This window comes from Lagenorhynchus albirostris, chromosome 2, assembly GCF_949774975.1.
Source record: "Lagenorhynchus albirostris chromosome 2, mLagAlb1.1, whole genome shotgun sequence".
Classification (NCBI taxonomy): Eukaryota; Metazoa; Chordata; class Mammalia; order Artiodactyla; family Delphinidae; genus Lagenorhynchus; species Lagenorhynchus albirostris.
Genome location: NC_083096.1, coordinates 76957656 through 76979034, shown reverse-complemented (window position 1 = coordinate 76979034; position 21379 = coordinate 76957656). Strand labels below are relative to the sequence as shown.

Below are 21379 nucleotides of genomic sequence, written 5' to 3'. Positions count from 1 at the left end.
CCCTCACAGTACATTGCTATTATTTTTGTTTATGCAGTCATTTGTCTTTTAAAGAATTTTAAATAATAAGAAAAAAAAATCTTATTCATTTAACCATGTAGTTTTAATTTCCGGTGCTCTTCATTCATTTGTGGAGATCCAGATTTCCATCTGGTATCATTTTCTTCTGCTTGAGAACTTCCTTTATTTTTTGTACTGTGTGTCTGTGTGTGTGGTATGGGGTTCTTCTAGTGGGTAGTGTGGTAATGAGTTCTTTCAGCTTTATGTGTTTGAATATATCTTTATTTTACTGTCACTTTTGAAAGATTTTTGTTGAGTATAGAATTCTATGTTGACAGTTTTTTTTCCTGTCAGTATTTTAAAGATACTGCTCTACTATATTCTCACTTGCATTCTTTCTTTCTTTTTTAAAAAATTAATTAATTTATTATTTTTATTTTTGGCTGTGTTGGGTCTTTGTTGCTGTGCGCAGGCTTTCTCTAGTTGTGGCGAGTGGGGGCTACTCTTTGTTGCGGTGCGCAGGCTTCTCATTGGGTGGCTTCTCTTGTCGCAGAGCATGGGCTCTAGGCACGCGGGCTTCAGTAGTTGTGGTGCTTGGGCTCAGTAGTTGTGGCTCACAGGCTCTAGAGCGCAGGCTCAGTAGTTGTGGCTTATGGGCTTAGTTGCTCTGCGGCATGTGGGATCTTCCCGGACCAGGGCTCGAACCTGTGTCCCCTGCATTGGTAGGCGGATTCTTAACCACTGCGCCACCAGGGAAGCCCTCGCTTGCATTATTTCTGTTGAGAGATCTGATGTCATCTTTATTTTTGTCTATATGTGAGATGTCTTTTTTCTTTGGATGCTTCTAAGATTTTCTCTTTATCACTGTTTTTTTTTTAACCAATTTGGTTATGATGTGCCTTGATGGTTTTTTTTTTTTTTTTCATATTTCTTGTGTTTGGGGCTCATTGGGATTCTTGGATCTGTGGATTAATAGTTTTCATCAAATTTGGGAAATTTTTGACTATTATTTCTTCAACTTTATTTTCAGTTCTCTTCTCTCTCCCCTTTCTTTTAGGGACTCCAAATACTTGTATGTTAGGCCACATAACATTGTCTCACAGCTCACTGTTGCTCTTTTCTTTCTTTTTAAGTTTCATTAAAAAGATTCTATTTTCTGTGTTTCATTTTGGATAGTTTATATTGCTATACCTTCACGTTAACGAATCTTTTCTTCTGAAATATGTAATCTGCTATTAAATCCCATCCAGTGTATTTTTCATCTAACACATTGTACTTTTATCTCTAAAAGTTTGATTTGGGTCTTTTTTTATATCTGCCATATCCCTACTTAACCTGTTGAACTTATAGAATACAGGTATAATAACTGCTTTAATGTCATTTTATGCCACTTCTAATGTCTGTGTCAGTTCTGGGTTGGTTTCGACTGGTTGATTTTTCTCCTCAATATGGGTTGTATTTTCCTGCACCTCTTCAAGCCCGGTGATCTTTATTTAGATGAGGAAGAACTGAATGCCAGACATTGTGAATTTTACCCTGTCAGGTGCCAGATAGTTTTGTATTCCTGTAAATCTTGAGCTTTGCTCTGGGATGCAGTTAATTTACTGGGAAACAGTGTGACCCTTTTGAGTCTTGCTTTTAAGATTTGTTAGGAAGGACCAGAGCAGTGCTGAGTCTGCGGCAAGGTTTCTCAACCTCAGCACTGTTGACATTTTGGACCAGATAATACTTTGTTGTCCTGTCCACTGCAAGATGTTTAGTAGCATCCTTGGCCTCCCCACTGGATGCTAGTAGCACCTTGCCTCTAGTCCTGACAAATCAAAAATGTCTCCAGATGTTACAGACATTGTCCCCTGGTTGGGGGCTGGGGAAGCAAAATTACCCCTGGCTGAGAACCATTAGTCAAGGGTTAATGATTTCCCACTACTGAAGAAAGACCTTTTTGATACTCTATCCAATGCCCTATGAAACATGATGTTTTCCAGTCTAAACTGTTGGGAACAGGCTCTCTTCCTGGCCCTCTGTGAGTGCTGGGCACTGTTTACTCTCATTCTTTCAATAGTTCTCTCCTCAGCATCTGTGGGATAGTTTCCTCACACAAAGGCACCAATCAATACTCTGAATACACTCTGCAGATCTCCGGAGTTCTTTCTCTGTACAGGTCTGTCCTCTCTAGCACTCTGTCCCACAAACACTAGCCACCTTGGGTTCCCCATACTCTGAGCTGCACTTCCTCAACTCAGGAGTCCAACAGGTTCACCTGAGTTCCCCTCCCCTGTGTGGCAGCCTGGAAACCCTCTTAAGTTAAATCGTAGGGCTCTCTCCTCATTTGTTTCCAGTCTCTCAGGGATCACTGTCCTTCACTGGCTGCTGTCCAGTATCTTGAAAATTGTTGTTTCATATATTTTGTGTGGTGGTGGTGTTTTTTGTGGGGAGTGGGGTAGGGTCAGTGTTCTTTAAGGTGAGAGGGTAAATCCAGTCCTTGTTACTGCATCTTGGACTACAAGTTGGTCCTTTAATTTTTAACCTTAAACTGGGTGCCTTATTTCCTGGTAAACTTCCCCCCCACCCCCGGTAAACTTTTACATTACTTTTTTAAAAACTGCAAACTTAGACCTCTTTATAAAACAGAAGTCAGAATGAACGTGAACATATAAGCTATAGTGGACCTTAGATATTCTTGAGAGTTAAGTTTCAAGACCTTCACAAATCTCCAAAATTTCCAATATTACCATTGAGGGGGAGCAGAATATGTGACCCCAAAATATACCACTTTGGCATGTGGATTTTAAGTTGATGACAAACAAGGCCCAACAGACTTTGGAAGAGCTGTTTACCTTCCCCTTAACTGCCTAAAAGAATTTAGATTGACAGCAGGAAAAGAGCTAATACCAAAGATAACTTTTTATCAGAGAGACTTAGCTATGTGGTATGGCAAACATTTGTTTATCAAATATTTGCTCACCAAACATTTGCTCTTCTCATCCTCCTGTGAATTGCCTTCCTCCCGTTTGAAGCCCCAGACCCTTACCCCTTCTTCTTAGCTGAGGGTGGCATGTAAACCTCAATTGCCTGAGTATCTTTGGGCCTCCGATATGCATGAAATTTGTTTTTCTTCTGTTAATCTGCTTTATGTCAATTTAATTATTAGACCAGCCAGAAAGGAAGAAGGGAAAAGTTTTCCACCCCTACACTGTAATATACCATCTCCTCTAAAATTTAATAAAGTAGGAAACCAGTGGTGATCCATTGGTTAGGACTCAGCGCTCTCACTGCCGGGGGCCCCAGGTTCAATCCCTGGTTGGGGAACTAAGATCCCGCAAGCCACAGGGCTCGGCCAAAAAAAAAAAAAAAAAATTAATGAAGTATAATGGAAAAAATTTAAGAGGTACCTTAATGAACCATGAACATACATGAATTTTTAAAATTATTATACTTATTATGTAATGAGGGGGCCAGTGAGATGTACAACTATTTTAAAGTAGAATTCAAAGAGCAAATACATAAATGCAATCACATATGCTAAAATGGATTTGTTAATACAAATATAAATTCACAAGGTAATAATTGCAAATTATTGCAAATACACAAGATAGAGTCAGCTACCCTCATCAGGAGTTATTTGCACTGTTGTCAACTCTCAATGTGAACATACATGAATTGTGAGTTAATCTCAAATTTATATTTCCTGGTTATAAATCTAGGGATCACCCTTGACCTCTCCTTGTTTCACATTCCTATACCCCATTCAGTTAGCGGACACTTGAGTTAACCCTGTAAGCCAGTGGTCTTCACATTTTTGTTTTTTTGCTAGAATAACCTGAAAATAATTTTGAAAAATTATGTATTCTCATACATCTTAAAATTGATATTTAAATTTTTTCTCATAAACTTAGTTATAAGGTTTATAATTTTTGTGTATTGTATAATGAATATGTACTTTAAATATATTTTTGTCAAAATCTTATGGCTGCATATTTAGCTCATTTAAGTTTTGGAAAATGTTTGCCATATGAATTAATTGGCAAAATCAATCCTCACTGGAAAATCAGTCAGTGAAATCAATCTTTCTATTAGAAAGAGGTCTGTAATTTTTCAATTCAAATAATGGTGTTAATATGTATCCCTCTGATAACCATTTCACTTTTGAATTTTAAATTAAATTCGGAACCTTGCATTTATACGTAGCCTGGATGACAGTAAGATGCTGCCTTGTTTAATATTTCTTGCTGAATTTCTCTCTGATTTGTTATCACAGGACTCTTCCTCAGGAAGGACTTATTCTTGACTTCTTATCCCCGGGACAATGCACCAAAGTGAGATGCTGGGTAGGTGAGGGAACATAGTGGGAGAAGGGTGGCTGTGAAAGGGGAAGTTGGAAAGCAGACTGCAGGGTAATTTTCAGGCAGATACAATTCATTTGCATCATTACTATTTTGGTGTAGTATCTAGAGTTGTTGTGTGGTTTCTTAAAATGATTTTCATCACTTGGGGGAAAGGGAGATTTCTACCTTGGGTGGCCAGGTAGAAGGTGTTATCATTTCCCAACTATCATGTGCTGTAGCCATACAAGTCCCCTTTCAGCTCTGGGAACATCCCAAGCTCTTTCCTGCCTCAGGGCCTTCTTGTGTGTTCTTCAGCTGGCAGTGCTCTTTCACTCCATTTTCTACGTAGCCAACTCCAACTAATCCTTTGCTGTCAGCATAATTGTCACTTTCTTAGTGAGGCCTTCCTTGGCTAGAGGGTTTACTGTGTGTCAGACACTATACTAAGTGCTTTACATATAATATTTTATTTAATATGATTAGGTCCTCATTAAATTCTTCCATAATGGCTGGAACTTTTCCTTTAAAGCACTTATTATAGTTTGTAGTTAAATATATATTTCTCTGCCTCTCTCAGGAGACTATAAGCTTTCTCTGTGTCTCTTTGGCTCACCCCTGCATCCGTAGTGTCTAGTACAGTAACTGACTGATCATGGGCACTCAGAAAATAGTTGTTGAATGAAAAAATGAATCGGAAACATTTGGAAAGAGGGCTGGGGCTTTTTATTTTTCTCTCTGAACCCTCTCTCTTTAGGTTATCTCATCAATTCTCAATTTAAACACCATCCATATGCTGATGCTCCCAACTTTTTACCTCCAGTTCAAAGTTCTCTTTAGTTAATCATCTGGATAATTGTGTGAAAGAACCATTATTATCCCTATTTTACAGATAAAACCCCTGGAGAAAATTACATGGTCCAGTGCTATCATCAAATGTAGGGTTTCATGGATGTTATAATGCATTCCTAAGAAGGTTCTACTATATCGTTCTCATTACAGAGTGCTGGATCAGTCTTTTTCAACATTACTTTCATTGAATTCAGAGTTAAAGACTCCCGTAAGATTTGTTATGTAAAGACACCTGGATTGGTTGATCCAAGCTGTTAGATAAAGATTCTGGTAATGAGTGACGTCTGTTGTACTGGATAAGAAGCATTCTTTACAGAATTCTGTTTAACAAAGCTTATTTTCGCCTTGGTATGCCATGAGTAATAAAAAGCACCATTTATAAATACTTACAAATGCCCAATACAAATTTTAAGGCACCAACATGTACATAAAGAAACAAATCCACTTCTGTAGTTGTGGCATTACTATAGGCCATACTTTCTTTACTTTTGTATAAAACCATTTAGGATTAGACACTAACCCAAATGCCTTAAGAGTCTTGGAAAGGAAAGCTACAATAGATTAACAATAACACTGTCTCTGTATGAGTTACTAAATCCCTGAGCAGGTGAAGTCTGAGTTAAATCTTGAGGGGCAGATGGGAGTTGGCCCAGAACTGAGGTAGGAGAGGACAGGACATTGCACGTGCTGGGTGTCCAGGCATCATCCTCCATGCCAGAGGACAGCATGGGAGTCACTCAAATTCAGGGAACTACCAACAGTTTCTGTGAGGTTTGGGCATTGTTAGGACAGGGGTGTAGGGAGAGAGATGAGGCTGGAGAAGCAGGTGGGGCCTTCAAGATCCTGAAGGATCATTACCACCCATACTAATATGCTGGGGGTTTACTCTGGGCAGCGGGAGCCAAGGAGGACTGTATGTCCTCTGAGGGTCATTATCTGATCGATATTTCAGAAAGATCATGATGGAGACTATTAAAATTGTATTGGAATCAGGAATATACTTTAGACTCGTGGGGGTGGGTGGGAATGAAGGGATTTGGTAATGGATGAGACCTGGGGCATGGAGAGAGGAGGAGTCAGGGTGTCACTCGGTTTCTGAGCTTGGATGGGGGATGGTGGAAGGTACTCTTTGAAGTGGGAAAAGAAGTGTTTGGGGGCAGAGGGAAGAAAGGTGAGCTCTGTTTTAGAGATACCTATGGAGATGTCCAGTGTGCAAATAGAAAAGTCAGGAATTTGAGAGACCTGAAAATGTCTTTTGATTTAATGACACAGAACATATTAGCGACCTGAACAAATGCTGATAATGTGAAGTGAGGCTGGAGGCCAGACTGGAGGTTGCAGAGGGATGAGTGGCATGTGGACAAATTCATACAAACAGGAATAGAATGACTGAGGAGGGGAGAGGGCAGCAGCCAGGGGTGAAGAAAGGATTGTTTGTTTTTTGAAATAAAGATCTTTCTTTGTTTTTTTTTTAATTAAATACAGAGAAAATATCAATTGTACATGCTGAGAAAATTTAACAACACAGAAGTTATAAAAATAAAAGTAAAAACTTATCAGCCTGATTTTTGACCAGACTCTTCAGCTGTGGGCCTGGCATCTACCATTAAGCACTCTCCACTTCTGGCCCATTTCTGTTTAAACCTGTTCAAGCCTCTTTCACCCAAAACAACAATCAATAATTATAGTAGAAACCCTCACTCCTATACTACTAACCCATTGCTATCCCTTCTCTTTCTACCATGGCCAAAGTTTTCAAGAAGAAAAAACAAACACATTTTTCAACTCTTTATGTTCAAGCCCCAGGTACTGTTTGAATTGTCATCCACAACTACTAAATTTAGTAGATATTTGTCAAGCCTTGTCTTATTTAATCTCTTCACAGCATTTAATAGTATTGATTACTTTCCTTTAAACTTCCTTTTCTCTTGGTTTCCTCAGCATCAACTCATCCAAGTTTAATTCCTATGTCTCTGGAAATTTGCTTCTTTGTGGAATCATTTACTTTCTTATTGAATTTTGTGACATCTGTCCTCTGCCCTCTTTTCTTTTCATGTGGCATGATCTGGCAGCCTTAGTTATTCTTTAACTACATTGTGGAACAAAATTTGGGTTCAAATCAGACTCTGTCCCTTCCTGACTGAATGTTTGGTTTTTTGAAACAATGACCAATTCTCCAATTTTCCGATACCAACTGGGTGTTCTATCATTTATTTTTTTTTAATTTATTTTTATTTTTTTGTGGTACGCGGGCCTCTCACTGTTGTGGCCTTTCCCGTTGCGGAGCACAGGCTCCGGATGTGCAGGCTCAGCAGCCATGGCTCACGGGCCCAGCCACTCGGCGGCATGTGGGATCTTCCTGGACCGGGGCACGAACCCATGTCCCCTGCATTGGCAGGCGGACTCTCAACCACTGCGCCACCAGGGAAGTCCTCTGTAATTTAATTCAATTATGACTCCAACTATCTGGAGTCAGTACAGACCCTGGATTCAGGGCTCAGTCTCACAAGACTGCTCCCACTTCAGATGCCCATTGCAAATGGGGTGCCCAGGTTACTGCCACTTCTGCCTGGCTGACTATAAATTCAGGGATTCTCATGTCCCTCTCCCTGTACCCCCCACCCCAATTCAATAATTCACAGAACTCAAGAAAGCATATAGTTTCCATAACAATTTTATTATAAAGGATATATAACTCAGGGACAGCCAAATGCAAGTTCTAGGGTAGAGGTGAGAGGGTGGAGGGGCATTAGTGCAGAGCTTCCATGCCCCCTCAGCATACTACCCTCCTAGCACATCAAGTTCACCAACTTGGACTCTCCCCCAAACCTTGTCAGAGTTTTTATTGAGGTTTCATTACGTAGGCACAATTGATTTACTCATTGGTCACTGGTGATTGAATTCAATCTCTAATACCTCTCCCCTCTCCAGAGGTCAGGGGGTGTACTGAAAGTTCCAAGCCTCTGATCACATGGTTGGTTCCCCAATCCTGAAGATAATCTAGGGCTCTGCCCTGAGTAACTTCATTAGTATAAATTCAGGTATGGTTGAAAAGGGCTTGTTATGAATAAGAAAAGACACTCTCACTCAGGAAATTCCCTTTATGTCTGGGGTATTAGACTCTCTTAGTTCTTTTTCCATCTCTGGCTGTTCCTTCTGTCTCCTTTGAAAGTTCATCCTCTTTCATTAAAACCTTAAATGTTGGCAGTCTTTAAGATGTGCTTGATTCATTCATTCATTCATTGAGTTTATTCAATAAAGTGTTTATTGAACATTTACTGTATATCAGGTTCTCTTCTCAGTGCTAGGGATAGAGCAGTCAACAAAATATACAAATATTTTTAAAAAGTCATTTATGGGGGCTTCCTTGGTGGCGCAGTGGTTAAGAATCTGCCTGCCAATGCAGGGGACATGGGTTCGATCCCTGGTCCGGGAGGATCTCACATGCCACGGAGCATCTAAGCCCCTGCGCCACAACTACTGAGCCTGCTCTTTAGAGCCTGTGAGCCACAACTACTGAAGCCCACATGCCTAGAGCCCGTGCTCCGCAACAAGAGAAGCCACCACAATGGGTGGCTTCACCCATTGTGAAGCCAACAATGAGAAGCCCACACACCACAATGAAGAGTAGCCCCCACTCGCGCAACTAGAGAAAGCCCGTGCACAGCAACAAAGACCCAACTCAGCCAAAAATAAATAAATAAATTTATTGAAAAAAAAAGTCATTTATGGATGTTATGATGCATTCCGTAGAAGGTTCTGCTGTATGTTCTCATTGTAGAATCTGGCCTGGTCTTTCTCAACATTGCTTTTGTTGAGTTCAGAGTTAGAAGATGATCAGAACTAAGGAAAAAGATTAAAGCAGGAAAAGCTGATAAGGAGTACTAGAATTGGGGATTGGGTTACAATTAAATAGGGCAATCAGGGTAAGGCCTCCCTGAAAAGATGACATTTTTAACAAAGACTTGATGGAAATGGGGGAGCTAGCCATTTTTGTATTTGGGAAGATGACAAATGCAAAGGCCTAAGGTGGGCGTATGCCTGATTTTTCAAGGCATATCAAAAAGGCTACTGTGTCTACATCAAAGTGAGTGGAGTGTATGGGAAGAGCTAGTGAAGGCCAAATTATGTAGAGCTTTGTTGGTCATTGTAAGGATTTTGGCTCTTACTCTGAATGAGATGGGGCACCACTGGAGGGTTTTGAGTAGAGCAGGGACATGATCTGACTTACACGAGCTAACAACAGTGTTACCTTGGCTGTTAGGTAGAGAAGAGACTGAAGGGGTGACTTTCTTCCCTCAACCCCCAAGCCAATTTCTTTCCTATCCCACTTTGGAAAGCAATTTCTACCATCCAAGCCCAGGAACCTGGATGGCATCTGACTCCCCCTTCTCTCCCATACCTTACATCCAATCAGTTACCACTAATCAGGGAGATCAGTCATGAAGTTATTGCAGTAGTCTAGATGAGGGAGGATGTTGGCTTGGACCAGGGTGGGAGTGATAGAAGTAGTTATTCCAGATGTAATTGAAGGTAAAGGCAACAGGATCTGCTGATGAATTACAAGTGGAATGTGAGAGAAAGAAACAAGTCAGAATGATACCAAGGATTTTGGCCTAAGCAACTGGAAGTGTGGAATTGTCCGCAGTTGAGACGGGGCAGACAGTAAGGAACAGGTTTAGGGAAGAAGATCAGGAATTCAGTTTTGGATGTATTAGGTTTGAGATAGACAAAAAGACCCATGCAATAGAATAGAGTGCATAGACACAGACCTACACATATGTGGACACCTGATTTACAATGAAGGTGTCATTGCAATTTGGCAGAGAAAATATGGTCTTTTTAACAAATGGTGCTGGATCCATTGGATGGCTGATGGAAAAAAAATGAGCCTTGACCCTATTATATCGCATGCACAAAAATCAGTTCCAGATGGATTGTATATGTAAACATGAAAGGTACACTAGTAAAGCTTCTGGAAGATAACATGGAAGATCTTCATGACTGTAGAGGCAATATTTCTTTCTTTTTTTTTTTTTTTAACATCTTTATTGGAGTATAATTGCTTTACAATGGTATATTAGTTTCAGCTTCACAACAAAATGAATCAGTTATATATATACATATATTCCCATATCTCTTCCCGCTTGCGTCTCCCTCCCTCCCACCCTGCCTATCCCACCCCTCCAGGCGGTCACAAAGCACCGAGCTGATCTCCCTGTGCTATGCGGCTGCTTCCCACTAGCTAACTACCTTACTTTTGGTAGTGTATATATGTCCATGCCTCTTTATCGCTTTGTCACCGTTTACCCTTCCCCCTCCCCATAGCCTCAAGTCCATTCTCTAGTAAGTCTGTGTCTTTATTCCTGTTTCACCCCTAGGTTTTTCATGACATTTTTTTTTTAAATTCCATATATATGTGTTAGCATACGGTATTTGTCTCTCTCTTTCTGACTTACTTCACTCTGTATGACAGACTCTAGGTCTATCCACCTCATTACAAATAGCTCAATTTCGTCTCTTTTTATGGCTGACTAATATTCCATTGTATATATGTGCCACATCTTCTTTATCCATTCATCCGATGATGGACACTTAGGTTGTTTCCATCTCTGGGCTATTGTAAATAGAGCTGCAATGAACATTTTGGTACATGACTCTTTTTGAATTATGGTTTTCTCAGGGTATATGCCCAGTAGTGGGATTGCTGGGTCATATGGTAGTTCTATTTGTAGCTTTTTAAGGGACCTCCATACTGTTCTCCACAGTGGCTGTATCAATTTACATTCCCACCAACAGTGTAAGAGGGTTCCCTTTTCTCCACACCCTCTCCAGCATTTATTGTTTCTAGATTTTTTGATGATGGCCATTCTGACTGGTGTGAGATGATATCTCATTGTAGTTTTGATTTGCATTTCTCTAATGATTAGTGATGTTGAGCATTCCTTCATGTGTTTGTTGGCACTCTGTATATCTTCTTTGGAGAAATGTCTATTTAGGTCTTCTGCCCATTTTTGGATTGGGTTGTTTGTTTTTTTGTTATTAAGCTGCATGAGCTGCTTATAAATTTTGGAGATTAATCCTTTGTCCGTTGCTTCATTTGCAAATATTTTCTCCCATTCTGAGGGTTGTCTTTTGGTCTTCTTTATGGTTTCCTTTGCTGTGCAAAAGCTTTTAAGTTTCATTAGGTCCCATTTGTTTACTTTTGTTTTTATTTCCATTTCTCTAGGAGGTGGGTCAAAAAGGACCTTGCTGTGATTTATGTCATAGAGTGTTCTGCCTATGTTTTCCTCTAAGAGTTTGATAGTTTCTGGCCTTACATTTAGGTCTTTAATCCATTTTGAGCTTATTTTTGTGTATGGTGTTAGGGAGTGATCTAATCTCAGACTTTTACATGTAGCTGTCCAGTTTTCCCAGCACCACTTATTGAATAGGCTGTCCTTTCTCCACTGTACATTTCTGCCTCCTTTGTCAAAGATAAGGTGACCATATGTGCGTGGGTTTATCTCTGTGCTTTCTATCCTGTTCCATTGATCTATCTTTCTGTTTTTGTGCCAGTACCATACCGTCTTGATAACTGTAGCTTTGTAGTATAGTCTGAAGTCTGGGAGCCTGATTCCTCCAGTTCCTTCTTTCGTTCTCAAGATTGCTTTGGCTATTCGGGGTCTTTTGTGTTTCCATACAAGTTGTGAAATTTTTTGTTCTAGTTCTGTGAAAAATGCCAGTGGTAGTTTGATAGGGATTGCATTGAATCTGTAGATTGCTTTGGGTAGTAGAGTCATTTTCACAATGTTGATTCTTCCAATCCAAGAACATGGTATATCTCTCCATCTATTTGTATCATCTTTAATTTCTTTCATCAGTGTCTTATAATTTTCTGCATACAGATCTTTTGTCTCCTTAGGTAGGTTTATTCCTAGATATTTTATTCTTTTTGTTGCAATGGTAAATGGGAGTGTTTTCTTGATTTCACTTTCAGATTTTTCATCATTAGTATATAGGAATGCCAGAGATTTCTGTGCATTAATTTTGTATCCTGCCACTTTACCAAATTCATTGATTAGCTCTAGTAGTTTTCTGGTAGCATCTTTAGGGTTCTCTATGTATAGGATCATGTCATCTGCAAACAGTGATAGCTTTACTTCTTCTTTTCCGATTTGGATTCCTTTTATTTCCTTTTCTTCTCTGATTGCTGTGGCTAAAACTTCCAAAACTATGTTGAATAAGAGTGGTGAGAGTGGGCAACCTTGTCTTGTTCCTGATCTTAGTGGAAATGCTTTCAGTTTTTCACCATTGAGGATGATGTTTGCTGTGGGCTTGTCATGTATGGCCTTTATTATGTTGAGGAAAGTTCCCTCTATGCCTACTTTCTGCAGGGTTTTTATCATAAATGGGTGTTGAATTTTGTCAAAAGCTTTCTCTGCATCTATTGAGATGATCATATGGTTTTTCTCCTTCAGTTTGTTAATATGGTTTATCACATTGATAGATTTGCGTATATTGAAGAATCCTTGCATTCCTGGAATAAACCCCACTTGATCATGGTGTATGATCCTTTTAATGTGCTGTTGGATTCTGTTTGCTAGTATTTTGTTGAGGATTTTTGCATCTATGTTCATCAGTGATATTGGCCTGTAGTTTTCTTTCTTTGTGACATCCTTGTCTGGTTTTGGTATCAAGGTGATGGTGGCCTCGTAGAAGGAGTTTGGGAGTTTTCCTCCCTCTGCTATATTTTGGAAGAGTTTCAGAAGGATAGGTGTTAGCTCTTCTCTAAATGTTTGATAGAATTCGCCTGTGAAGCCATCTGGTCCTGGGCTTTTCTTTGTTGGAAGATTTTTAATCACAGTTTCAATTTCAGTGCTTGTGATTGGTCTGTTCATATTTTCTATTTCTTCCTGATTCAGTCTTGGCAGGTTGTGCATTTCTAAGAATTTGTCCATTTCTTCCAGATTGTCCATTTTATTGGCATAGAGTTGCTTGTAGTAATCTCTCATGATCTCTTTTATTTCTGCAGTGTCAGTTGTTACCTCTCCTTTTTCATTTCTAATTCTATTGATTTGAGTCTTCTCCCTTTTTTTCTTGATGAGTCTGGCTAGTGGTTTATCTATTTTGTTTATCTTCTCAAAGAACCAGCTTTTAGTTTTATTGATCTTTGCTATTGTTTCCTTCATTTCTTTTTCATTTATTTCTGATCTGATTTTTATGATTTCTTTCCTTCTGCTAGCTTTGGGGTGTTTTTGTTCTTCTTTCTCCAATTGCTTGAGGTGCAAGGTTAGGTTGTTTATTCGAGATGTTTCCTGCTTCTTAAGGTGGGCTTGTATTGCTATAAACTTCCCCCTTAGAACTGCTTTTGCTGCATCCCACAGGTTTTGGGTCGTTGTGTCTCCATTGTCATTTGTTTCTAGGTATTTTTTGATTTCCTTTTTGATTTCTTCAGTGATCACTTCATTATTAAGTAGTGTATTGTTTAGCCTCCATGTGTTTGTATTTTTTACAGATCTTTTCCTGTAATTGATATCTAGTCTCATGGCGTTGTGGTCAGAAAAGATACTTGATACAATTTCAATTTTCTTAAATTTACCAAGGCTTGATTTGTGGCCCAAGATATGATCTATCCTGGAGAATGTTCTATGAGCACTTGAGAAAAATGTGTATTCTGTTGTTTTTGGATGGAATGTCCTATAAATATCAATTAACTCCATCTCGTTTAATGTATCATTTAAAGCTTGTGTTTCCTTATTTATTTTCATTTTGGATGATCTGTCCATTGGTGAAAGTGGGGTGTTAAAGTCCCCTACTATGAATGTGTTACTGTCGATTTCCCCTTTTATGGTTGTCAGTATTTGCCTTATGTATTGAGGTGCACCTATGTTGGGTGCATAAATATTTACAATTGTTATATCTTCCTCTTGGATCAATCCCTTGATCATTATGTAGTGTCCTTCTTTGTCTCTTCTAATAGTCTTTGTTTTAAAGTCTATTTTGTCTGTTATGAGAATTGCTACTCCAGCTTTCTTTTGGTTTCCATTTGCATGAAATACCTTTTTCCGTCCCCTTACTTTCAGTCTGTATGTGTCTCTAGGTCTGAAGTGGGTCTCTTGTAGACAGCAAATATATGCGTCTTGTTTTTGTATCCATTCAGCCAATCTGTGTCTTTTGGTGGGAGCATTTAGTCCATTTACATTTAAGGTAATTATCGATATGTATGTTCCCATTTCCATTTTCTTAATTGTTTTGGGTTCGTTATTTTAGGTCTTTTCCTTCTTTTGTGTTTCTTGCCTAGAGAAGTTCCTTTAGCAGTTGTTGTAGAGCTGGTTTGGTGGTGCTGAACTCTCTCAGCTTTTGCTTGTCTGTAAACGTTTTAATTTCTCCATCAAATCTGAATGAGATCCTTGCTGGGTAGAGTAATCTTGGTTGCAGGTTTTTCTCCTTCATCACTTTCAATATGTCCTGCCACTCCCTTCTGGCTTGCAGAGTTTCTGCTGAATGATCAGCTGTTAACCTTATGGAGATTCCCTTGTGTGTTATTTGTTGTTTTTCCCTTGCTGCTTTTAATATGTTTTCTTTGTATTTAATTTTTGACAGTTTGATTAATATGTGTCTTGGCGTATTTCTCCTTGGATTTATCCTGTATGGGACTCTCTGTGCTTCCTGGACTTGATTAACTATTTCCTTTCCCATATTAGGGAAGTTTTCAACTATAATCTCTTCAAATATTTTCTCAGTCCCTTTCTTTTTCTCTTCTTCTTCTGGAACCCCTATAATTCGAATGTTGGTGCGTTTAATGTTGTCCCAGAGGTCTCTGAGACTGTCCTCAGTTCTTTTCATTCTTTTTTCTTTATTCTGCTCTGCAGTAGTTATTTCCACTATTTTATCTTCCAGGTCACTTATCCGTTCTTCTGCCTCAGTTATTCTGCTATTGATCCCATCTAGAGTACTTTTAATTTCATTTATTGTATTGTTCATCGTTGCTTGTTTCATCTTTAGTTCTTCTAGGTCCTTGTTAACTGATTCTTGCAATTTGTCCATTCTATTGTCCATTCTATCTCCAAGATTTCGGATCAACCTTACTATCATTATTCTGAATTCTTTTTCAGGTAGACTGCCTATTTCCTCTTCATTTGTTAGGTCTGGTGGGTTTTTATCTTGCTCCTTCATCTGCTGTGTGTTTTTCTGTCTTTTCATTTTGCTTATCTTACTGTGTTTGGGGTCTCCTTTTTTGCAGGCTGAAGGTTCGTAGTTCCTGTTGTTTTTTGTGTCTGTCCCCAGTGGCTAAGGTTGGTTCAGTGGGTTGTGTAGGCTTCCTGGTGGAGGGTACTAGTGCCTGTGTTCTGGTGGATGAGGCTGGATCTTCTCTTTCTGGTGGGCAGGTCCACGTCTGGTGGTGTGTTTTGGGGTGTCTGTAGACTTATTATGATTTTGGGCAGCCTCTCTGCTAATGGGTGGGGTTGTGTTCCTGTCTTGCTAGTTGTTTGGCATAGGATGTCCAGCACTGTAGCTTGCTGGTCGTTGAGTGAAGCTGGGTACTGGCGTTGAGATGGAGATCTCTCCGAGATTTTTGCTTTTGATATTATGTGCAGCTGGGAGGCCTCTTGTGGACCAGTGTCCTGAAGTTGGCTCTCCCACCTCAGAGGCACAGCACTGACTCCTGGCTGCAGCACCAAGAGCCTTTCATCCACAGGGCTCCTTAATTTGGGATGATTCGTTGTCTATTCAAGTATTCCACAGATGCAGGGTATATCAAGTTGATTGTGGAGCTTTAATCCGCTGCTTCTGAGGCTGCTGGGAGAGATTTCCCTTTCTCTTCTTTGTTCTCACAGTTCCCAGGGGCTCAGCTTTAGATTTGGCCCCGCCTGTGCGTGTAGGTCGCCGGAGGGCGTCTGTTCTTTGCTCAGACAGGACGGGGTTAAAGGAGCCGCTGATTCGGAGGCTCTGGCTCACCCAGGCCGGGGGGTAGGGAGGGTCACGGAGTGTGGGGCGGGCCTGCAGCGGCAGAGGCCGGCGTGACGCTGCAGCCTGAGGCGAGCCGAGCGCTCTCCCGGGGGAGCCGTCCCGGATCCCGGGACCCTGGCAGTGGCGGGCTGCACAGGCTCCCCGGAAGGGCGTGTGGCTAGTGACCTGTGTTCGCACACAGGCCTCCTGGCTGCGGCAGCAGCGGCCTTAGCGTCCCATGTCCGTCTCTGGGCTCCGCACTCTTAGCCGCGGCTCGCGCCCGTCCCTGGAGCTCTCTCAAGCAGCGTTCTTAATCCCCTCCTCGTGCACCAGGAAACGAAGAGGGACGTAAAGAGGCAATATTTCTTAACAAAATACAAAAATTGCTAACCATAAAGGAAATATATTGATAAATTGAACTTCATTACAGTTAAGAATTCTTATTAATTGAAAGATACCAGTAATCATGAAAAGGCAAGCCTCAGAATGGGAGAAGATATTTGCAAAAACACACATCTGATGAAGGACTTTAAGTATAAAGAACTCCTACACACCAATAAGGAAAAGTCTAACAACACACATACATAAGACTTGACCAGGCACATCAAAAAAGAGGATATCCAAATGATTAGAAAGCAAATAAAAGGGTACTCATCTTTCTTAGTCATCAAGGAAATGCAAATTAACAGGTACACACCTATCAGAATAGGTGTGTATAGAATAGAATAGCTGCTAAAAATAGCTGCTAAAAAATAGAATAGCTGCTAAAAAAACCCTGACAATACCAAATTTTGATAAGGAAGTGGAGAAACTGGAATCCTCATGCTCAGCTAGTAAGAGTTTAAATTGACAAAACCACTTTGGAAAACTTTGGCTGTATTTACTAAGGCTGAACATATACACTCCCTATGACCCAGCAGTTCTATTCCTACGGTATATACCTAACAGAAGTGACTGAAAGAGACAAGGAAAAGAATGTCCATAGTAGCGTCTTTTATAATAGCACTGTAGTGGGAGCAACCCAAATATTGACCAGCAGTAGACCGGAAAAGTTGTGGTAAACGCATACAGTGTCTTTACTGCAATGATGAAGAATAGACCCAACAGCCTGGTCAATCTCATAATATTGAGAGAAAAAAGCTAGGCACGCAAAGGTATTTTTAAGTTTCATTTCTACAACCTTTGAAAACAGGCACAACTAAAATGATAGAACTCAAGATGGTTTTACCTTTGGGGAGGTAACACCATTGTTGATAAGGAGAGGTCACAAGGGGATCCACAAGGATGCTGGTAATGTTCCACTTCTTGAAATGAGCCGTGGTTACATGGGTATATCCATTTGTATAAACCCACTGAGCTGCACGTAAGATTTATATCATATTCTTAATGTCTTGCAGCTCATTTTGAAATAATAGGTTACCGCTTTGGTCTGTTTTGTGGGTATGTCTTTCTGGATGCTCTGTTGTTTGTAGGGATGTTATTCTGTTCCTTACTCTTTTTTTTTTTAACATAACAACTTTGTGAGAATTCAACCTAAATCCTTTTTTGTTGCTGATTTTTATGTATTCTTCCTGAACTTTTAGAATGAGGCAGGAAAGCTTTTTATAACTTCACAAAGACCCCTCTGTGTTTTGGTATAATGTTAAAAATATGAAGCCTGCTTTCTGAGATTTGTGGGATCTGTTCTTCCTGGACTTTGATCAGGACCTTACCTCTCTCTTGTCCTTGTCCTGCTCAATTTTGATTCTACTCCCTGCATTTTCTCTCCAGGAGGGGGCCCTGTTCTAGAAGGAAACCCTGGGAGTTGAGTTCTGAGAGTTCATAGGGGCCAAACTGCCCCAGCCTCCTCAGTCCTTACTGGGTACCCTTTGTACTCTCCCAGTTTCACCTATGCCTTCTGTGCCTGTTGCTCTTTTGGAGTTCTGTTCTCAGGTCCATCATACACTGCCTCATTTCTTCCTTCTTCTCACACATGCTGATACAGTGCAGGTTTTGTGACTGTTGATTTGTCCCTGCTTGCTTTCATTTGGGGGTTCATGGGGATACTTCATCATTAAAGCTTTACTGTGAATGTCCGTGGGGTTTAGTTTTGCTTTCTAGTTGCTTATCTGATTTTATGTGAGGATTCAGAGATCGAAAAGCTGTGCTGCTGCCACTGCTGCCGCTATTTTCCCAGAATCTCCTGTATGTATATTTTAAAAAGACTTTATTTTTTAGAGAAGTTTTAGGTTTATAGAAAAATTGAACAGAAAGTACAGAGAGTTCCTATATATACTCCCTCTCCTCCAGTTTCTCCTACTATTAACATCTTGCATTAGTGGTACATTTGTTATAATTGAAGAACCAATAGTGTTACTTAACTGAAGTCCATAATTTACATTTGTGTTCATTCTTTACGTTGTATAGTTCTGTGGTTTTTGACAACTGTGTAACGTGATGTATATTATATTTCTATAAGAGTTAAAAAGCAGAATCACCCTCTGCTTAGAAGCAGCTTACCTGTTTCTGGTACTGAGACCTTAAGACATGGATTTATACAGAGGTTCTCATAGAGGGGATTCTATTCAATATATAATGAAGCAAAGAACTTTCTCAAAGACAGCAAAAAGTCTCTCAAGGGCTCTACCATGTAATGTCTCTCAATATAAGCAATGGCACTGAAGTCCAGTGAAAGAAATTCAAGGCGAATGGAAGAGACCCAGCAGGGGAGGCAAAACAAAATAGTATATGTATACAGCTTTCTGATAATCTGGCCTAACTCAGAGGGTAATGTACAAGCATACCTCATTTTATTGCCCTTCACAGATATTGTATTATTTTTTTTTACAAAGTGAAGGTTTGTGGCAACCATCTGTTGAGCAAGTCTGTTGGCGCCATTTTTCTAACAGCATTTGTTCGCTTTGTTTCTCTGTGTCACATTTTGATAATTCTTGAAATATTTCCGACTTTTTCATTATTATATTTGTTATGGTGCTCTATGATCATTGATCTTTGATGTTACTATTGCAAAACAATTATGACTTGCTAAAGGCTCAGATGATGGTTAGCATTTTTTAGCAATAAAGTATTTTAAAATAAAGGTATGTACTTTTTAAGACATAATGTTATTGCACATTTAATAGACTACAGTATAGTGTAAAAATAACTTTTATATGAACCAAAAAACTCATGTGACTTGCTTTATTGTGATATTTGCTTTATTGCAGTGGTCTGGAGCCAAACCCACAGTATCTCTGAGGTATGCCTGTTCTGAGACTTATATATACTTTAGGTAATCCTACATAAAAATGTTGATAGATATTGAGAAGCAACAGCAACGTTATAGAGCTCTTTGCTTATTAAATATTCTTTCTCCAGTGCATGCCATTTTTTAGGAGCCTTGAGAAACTATAAATCTGGATTTTTAGGCTGATATTCTATATGGGGAGAGGTGGGCTTTAAGCATGGTTAATAGTCCACTGACAGCTGTGATATCTTACTAGTTGTGGAGACATGCATTGGGCATAACACCAGATTCCTTATAGCATTTTTATTACCCTCTTTTTGTGTCTCTGTGGAACTGCTTACAGCTATATATTCCATAAAGTTTGTGGTTTTAATCCTTCCACTTAGATTATAGTAACTCTGCCTTCCATTTCTTTCTTAAAATTTTTTCCCCTTTCATTTCTTTTAAAATTACCTTATAGTATCACTGAGCACACACAAAAAGAACATCACAGAATTTGCTGACAATTTTGATCAATATGTTCTCACCAAAATGCACATTAACCTTAATAGCCAAAAAAGTTTCCTATTGATGCTGGAACAAACAAAAAAACTTAGTGGCTTAAAGTGACAAAAATTTATTATCTTATAGTTCTGGGGTCTTTGAAATGGGTCTCATGGGGCTAAAATCGAGATGTAAGCAGGGCTGGAGGATTTGCGGGAGAGTCTGTTTCCTTGCCTTTTCCAGCCTCTAGAGGGTTCCCGCATTCCTTGGTTTGGGCCCCCAGGCAGCAATTGTATATAAATCCAACCTCTCTTTATGTTATCACAACTCCTTTAACTCTTCTGCCTGCCTCTTTCACACCTTAAGGACTGTTGTGATTACACTGAGCCCAACCAGACAATCCAGGATCTCAAGATCCCTAACTCAGTCACATCTGGCAAAGTCCATTTTGCCATGTGGGGTAACATATTCCAAGGTTCTGGGGACTAGATGTAGACATCTGTCAGGACCCACTATTCTGCCTGCCACAAATACATTTAGATAATTATCTATTTCTTCCATTTACTTTTTAAAAATTGAAGCATAGTTGATTTACAATATTATATTAGTGTCAGGTATAAACATAGTGATCCATATCTTTATCGATTATACCACATTTAATTCTTCCATCCTGAATCCTCTGAATTTCTGGTCAGTAAAATTTTTGGTAATTAGAAACATCCTTTGAGTAATTAGGAAAATTTTATACATCATTATTTCCTAATATACTTTAAGGCTATTTTTCCTTAATAAGCTAATAGGTATGTTTATCTCAATACCTAATAATAGTTTGTACCTTTAACTGATGACCACTGTCTTATTAGGGGCTTAGAAGAACTTCAAAATTTAGTCTGCTGGGCCTCACACAGAGATAGATTTCTCCATTATTTAACCTTTTTGGTTTCCAAATTGGGTATAAAAGAGCCAACAGATATATAAAATGAGATCTTGGCAACTCTTTCCTCTTCCATAAAAAGAGTGGTAAGATGCTCCCCTCGTATTTCTACAATTCTTATATCCATGGCAGGACTAAATATGCTAGAGGATGATGAAGTATGTTTAGCGATTCAAACTAGCTCAGAAATTACCACCAAGAATACCTATCTAACTAGTTCTCCTTGAAACCTGGACTGTAGTGCTTCTCACCATCAAATCTTCTGGAATAGCAGAGGGGATAGACTTTTGAATTGTTACTTTTGGGTGCTCTGCCAGTGTGGCTGTGCAGCAGACACATGAAGAGTGGCTAAAGAGCAGTACCTATGTCCTCCCCCAATGGGATTAAGGTCAGAGAAAGCAGGTTCCAAGGCACAGAAATCTATTGTGTGAAAAGTCTGTAGGTGGAGGCTCTGCCAACTTTCTAGGGCTGCAAGATGATAGCACTGTGAGCTCTAAGGGCCCTCCTGGAAAATGCGTCACACGGAGGACAGTGCTTTCTCACAGGGGAGCTGACAGCTGCAGGTAGCAAGGGCTCTACCTCTAGAACTTCTCACTTCAGAGCACAAACCACAGAAACTACAACCATCTT

At 39.7% G+C, this 21379-nt stretch overlaps 1 protein-coding gene across 9 annotated transcripts in view; it reads left to right on the top strand.

Annotated features, from left to right (window-relative positions):
- LOC132513879 (uncharacterized) overlaps positions 1-21379 on the top strand; it is a 146071-nt gene that overhangs the window by 6868 nt on the left and 117824 nt on the right. For 2 of the 9 annotated variants that reach the window (XR_009538580.1, XR_009538578.1), the window contains one exon: positions 4259-4323. The exons of 5 other annotated variants lie outside the window; for them this stretch is intronic. Coding sequence is in view for 2 of the 4 variants with exons in the window: in XM_060138534.1 (XP_059994517.1) it covers positions 19313-19344 (32 nt within the window). In the remaining 2 variants the exon portion in view is untranslated. Of the gene's footprint in view, positions 1-4258; positions 4324-19312; positions 19345-21379 lie in introns of those variants that run through there. 2 more of the 9 variants (XM_060138534.1, XM_060138526.1) reach the window with 1 other exon arrangement.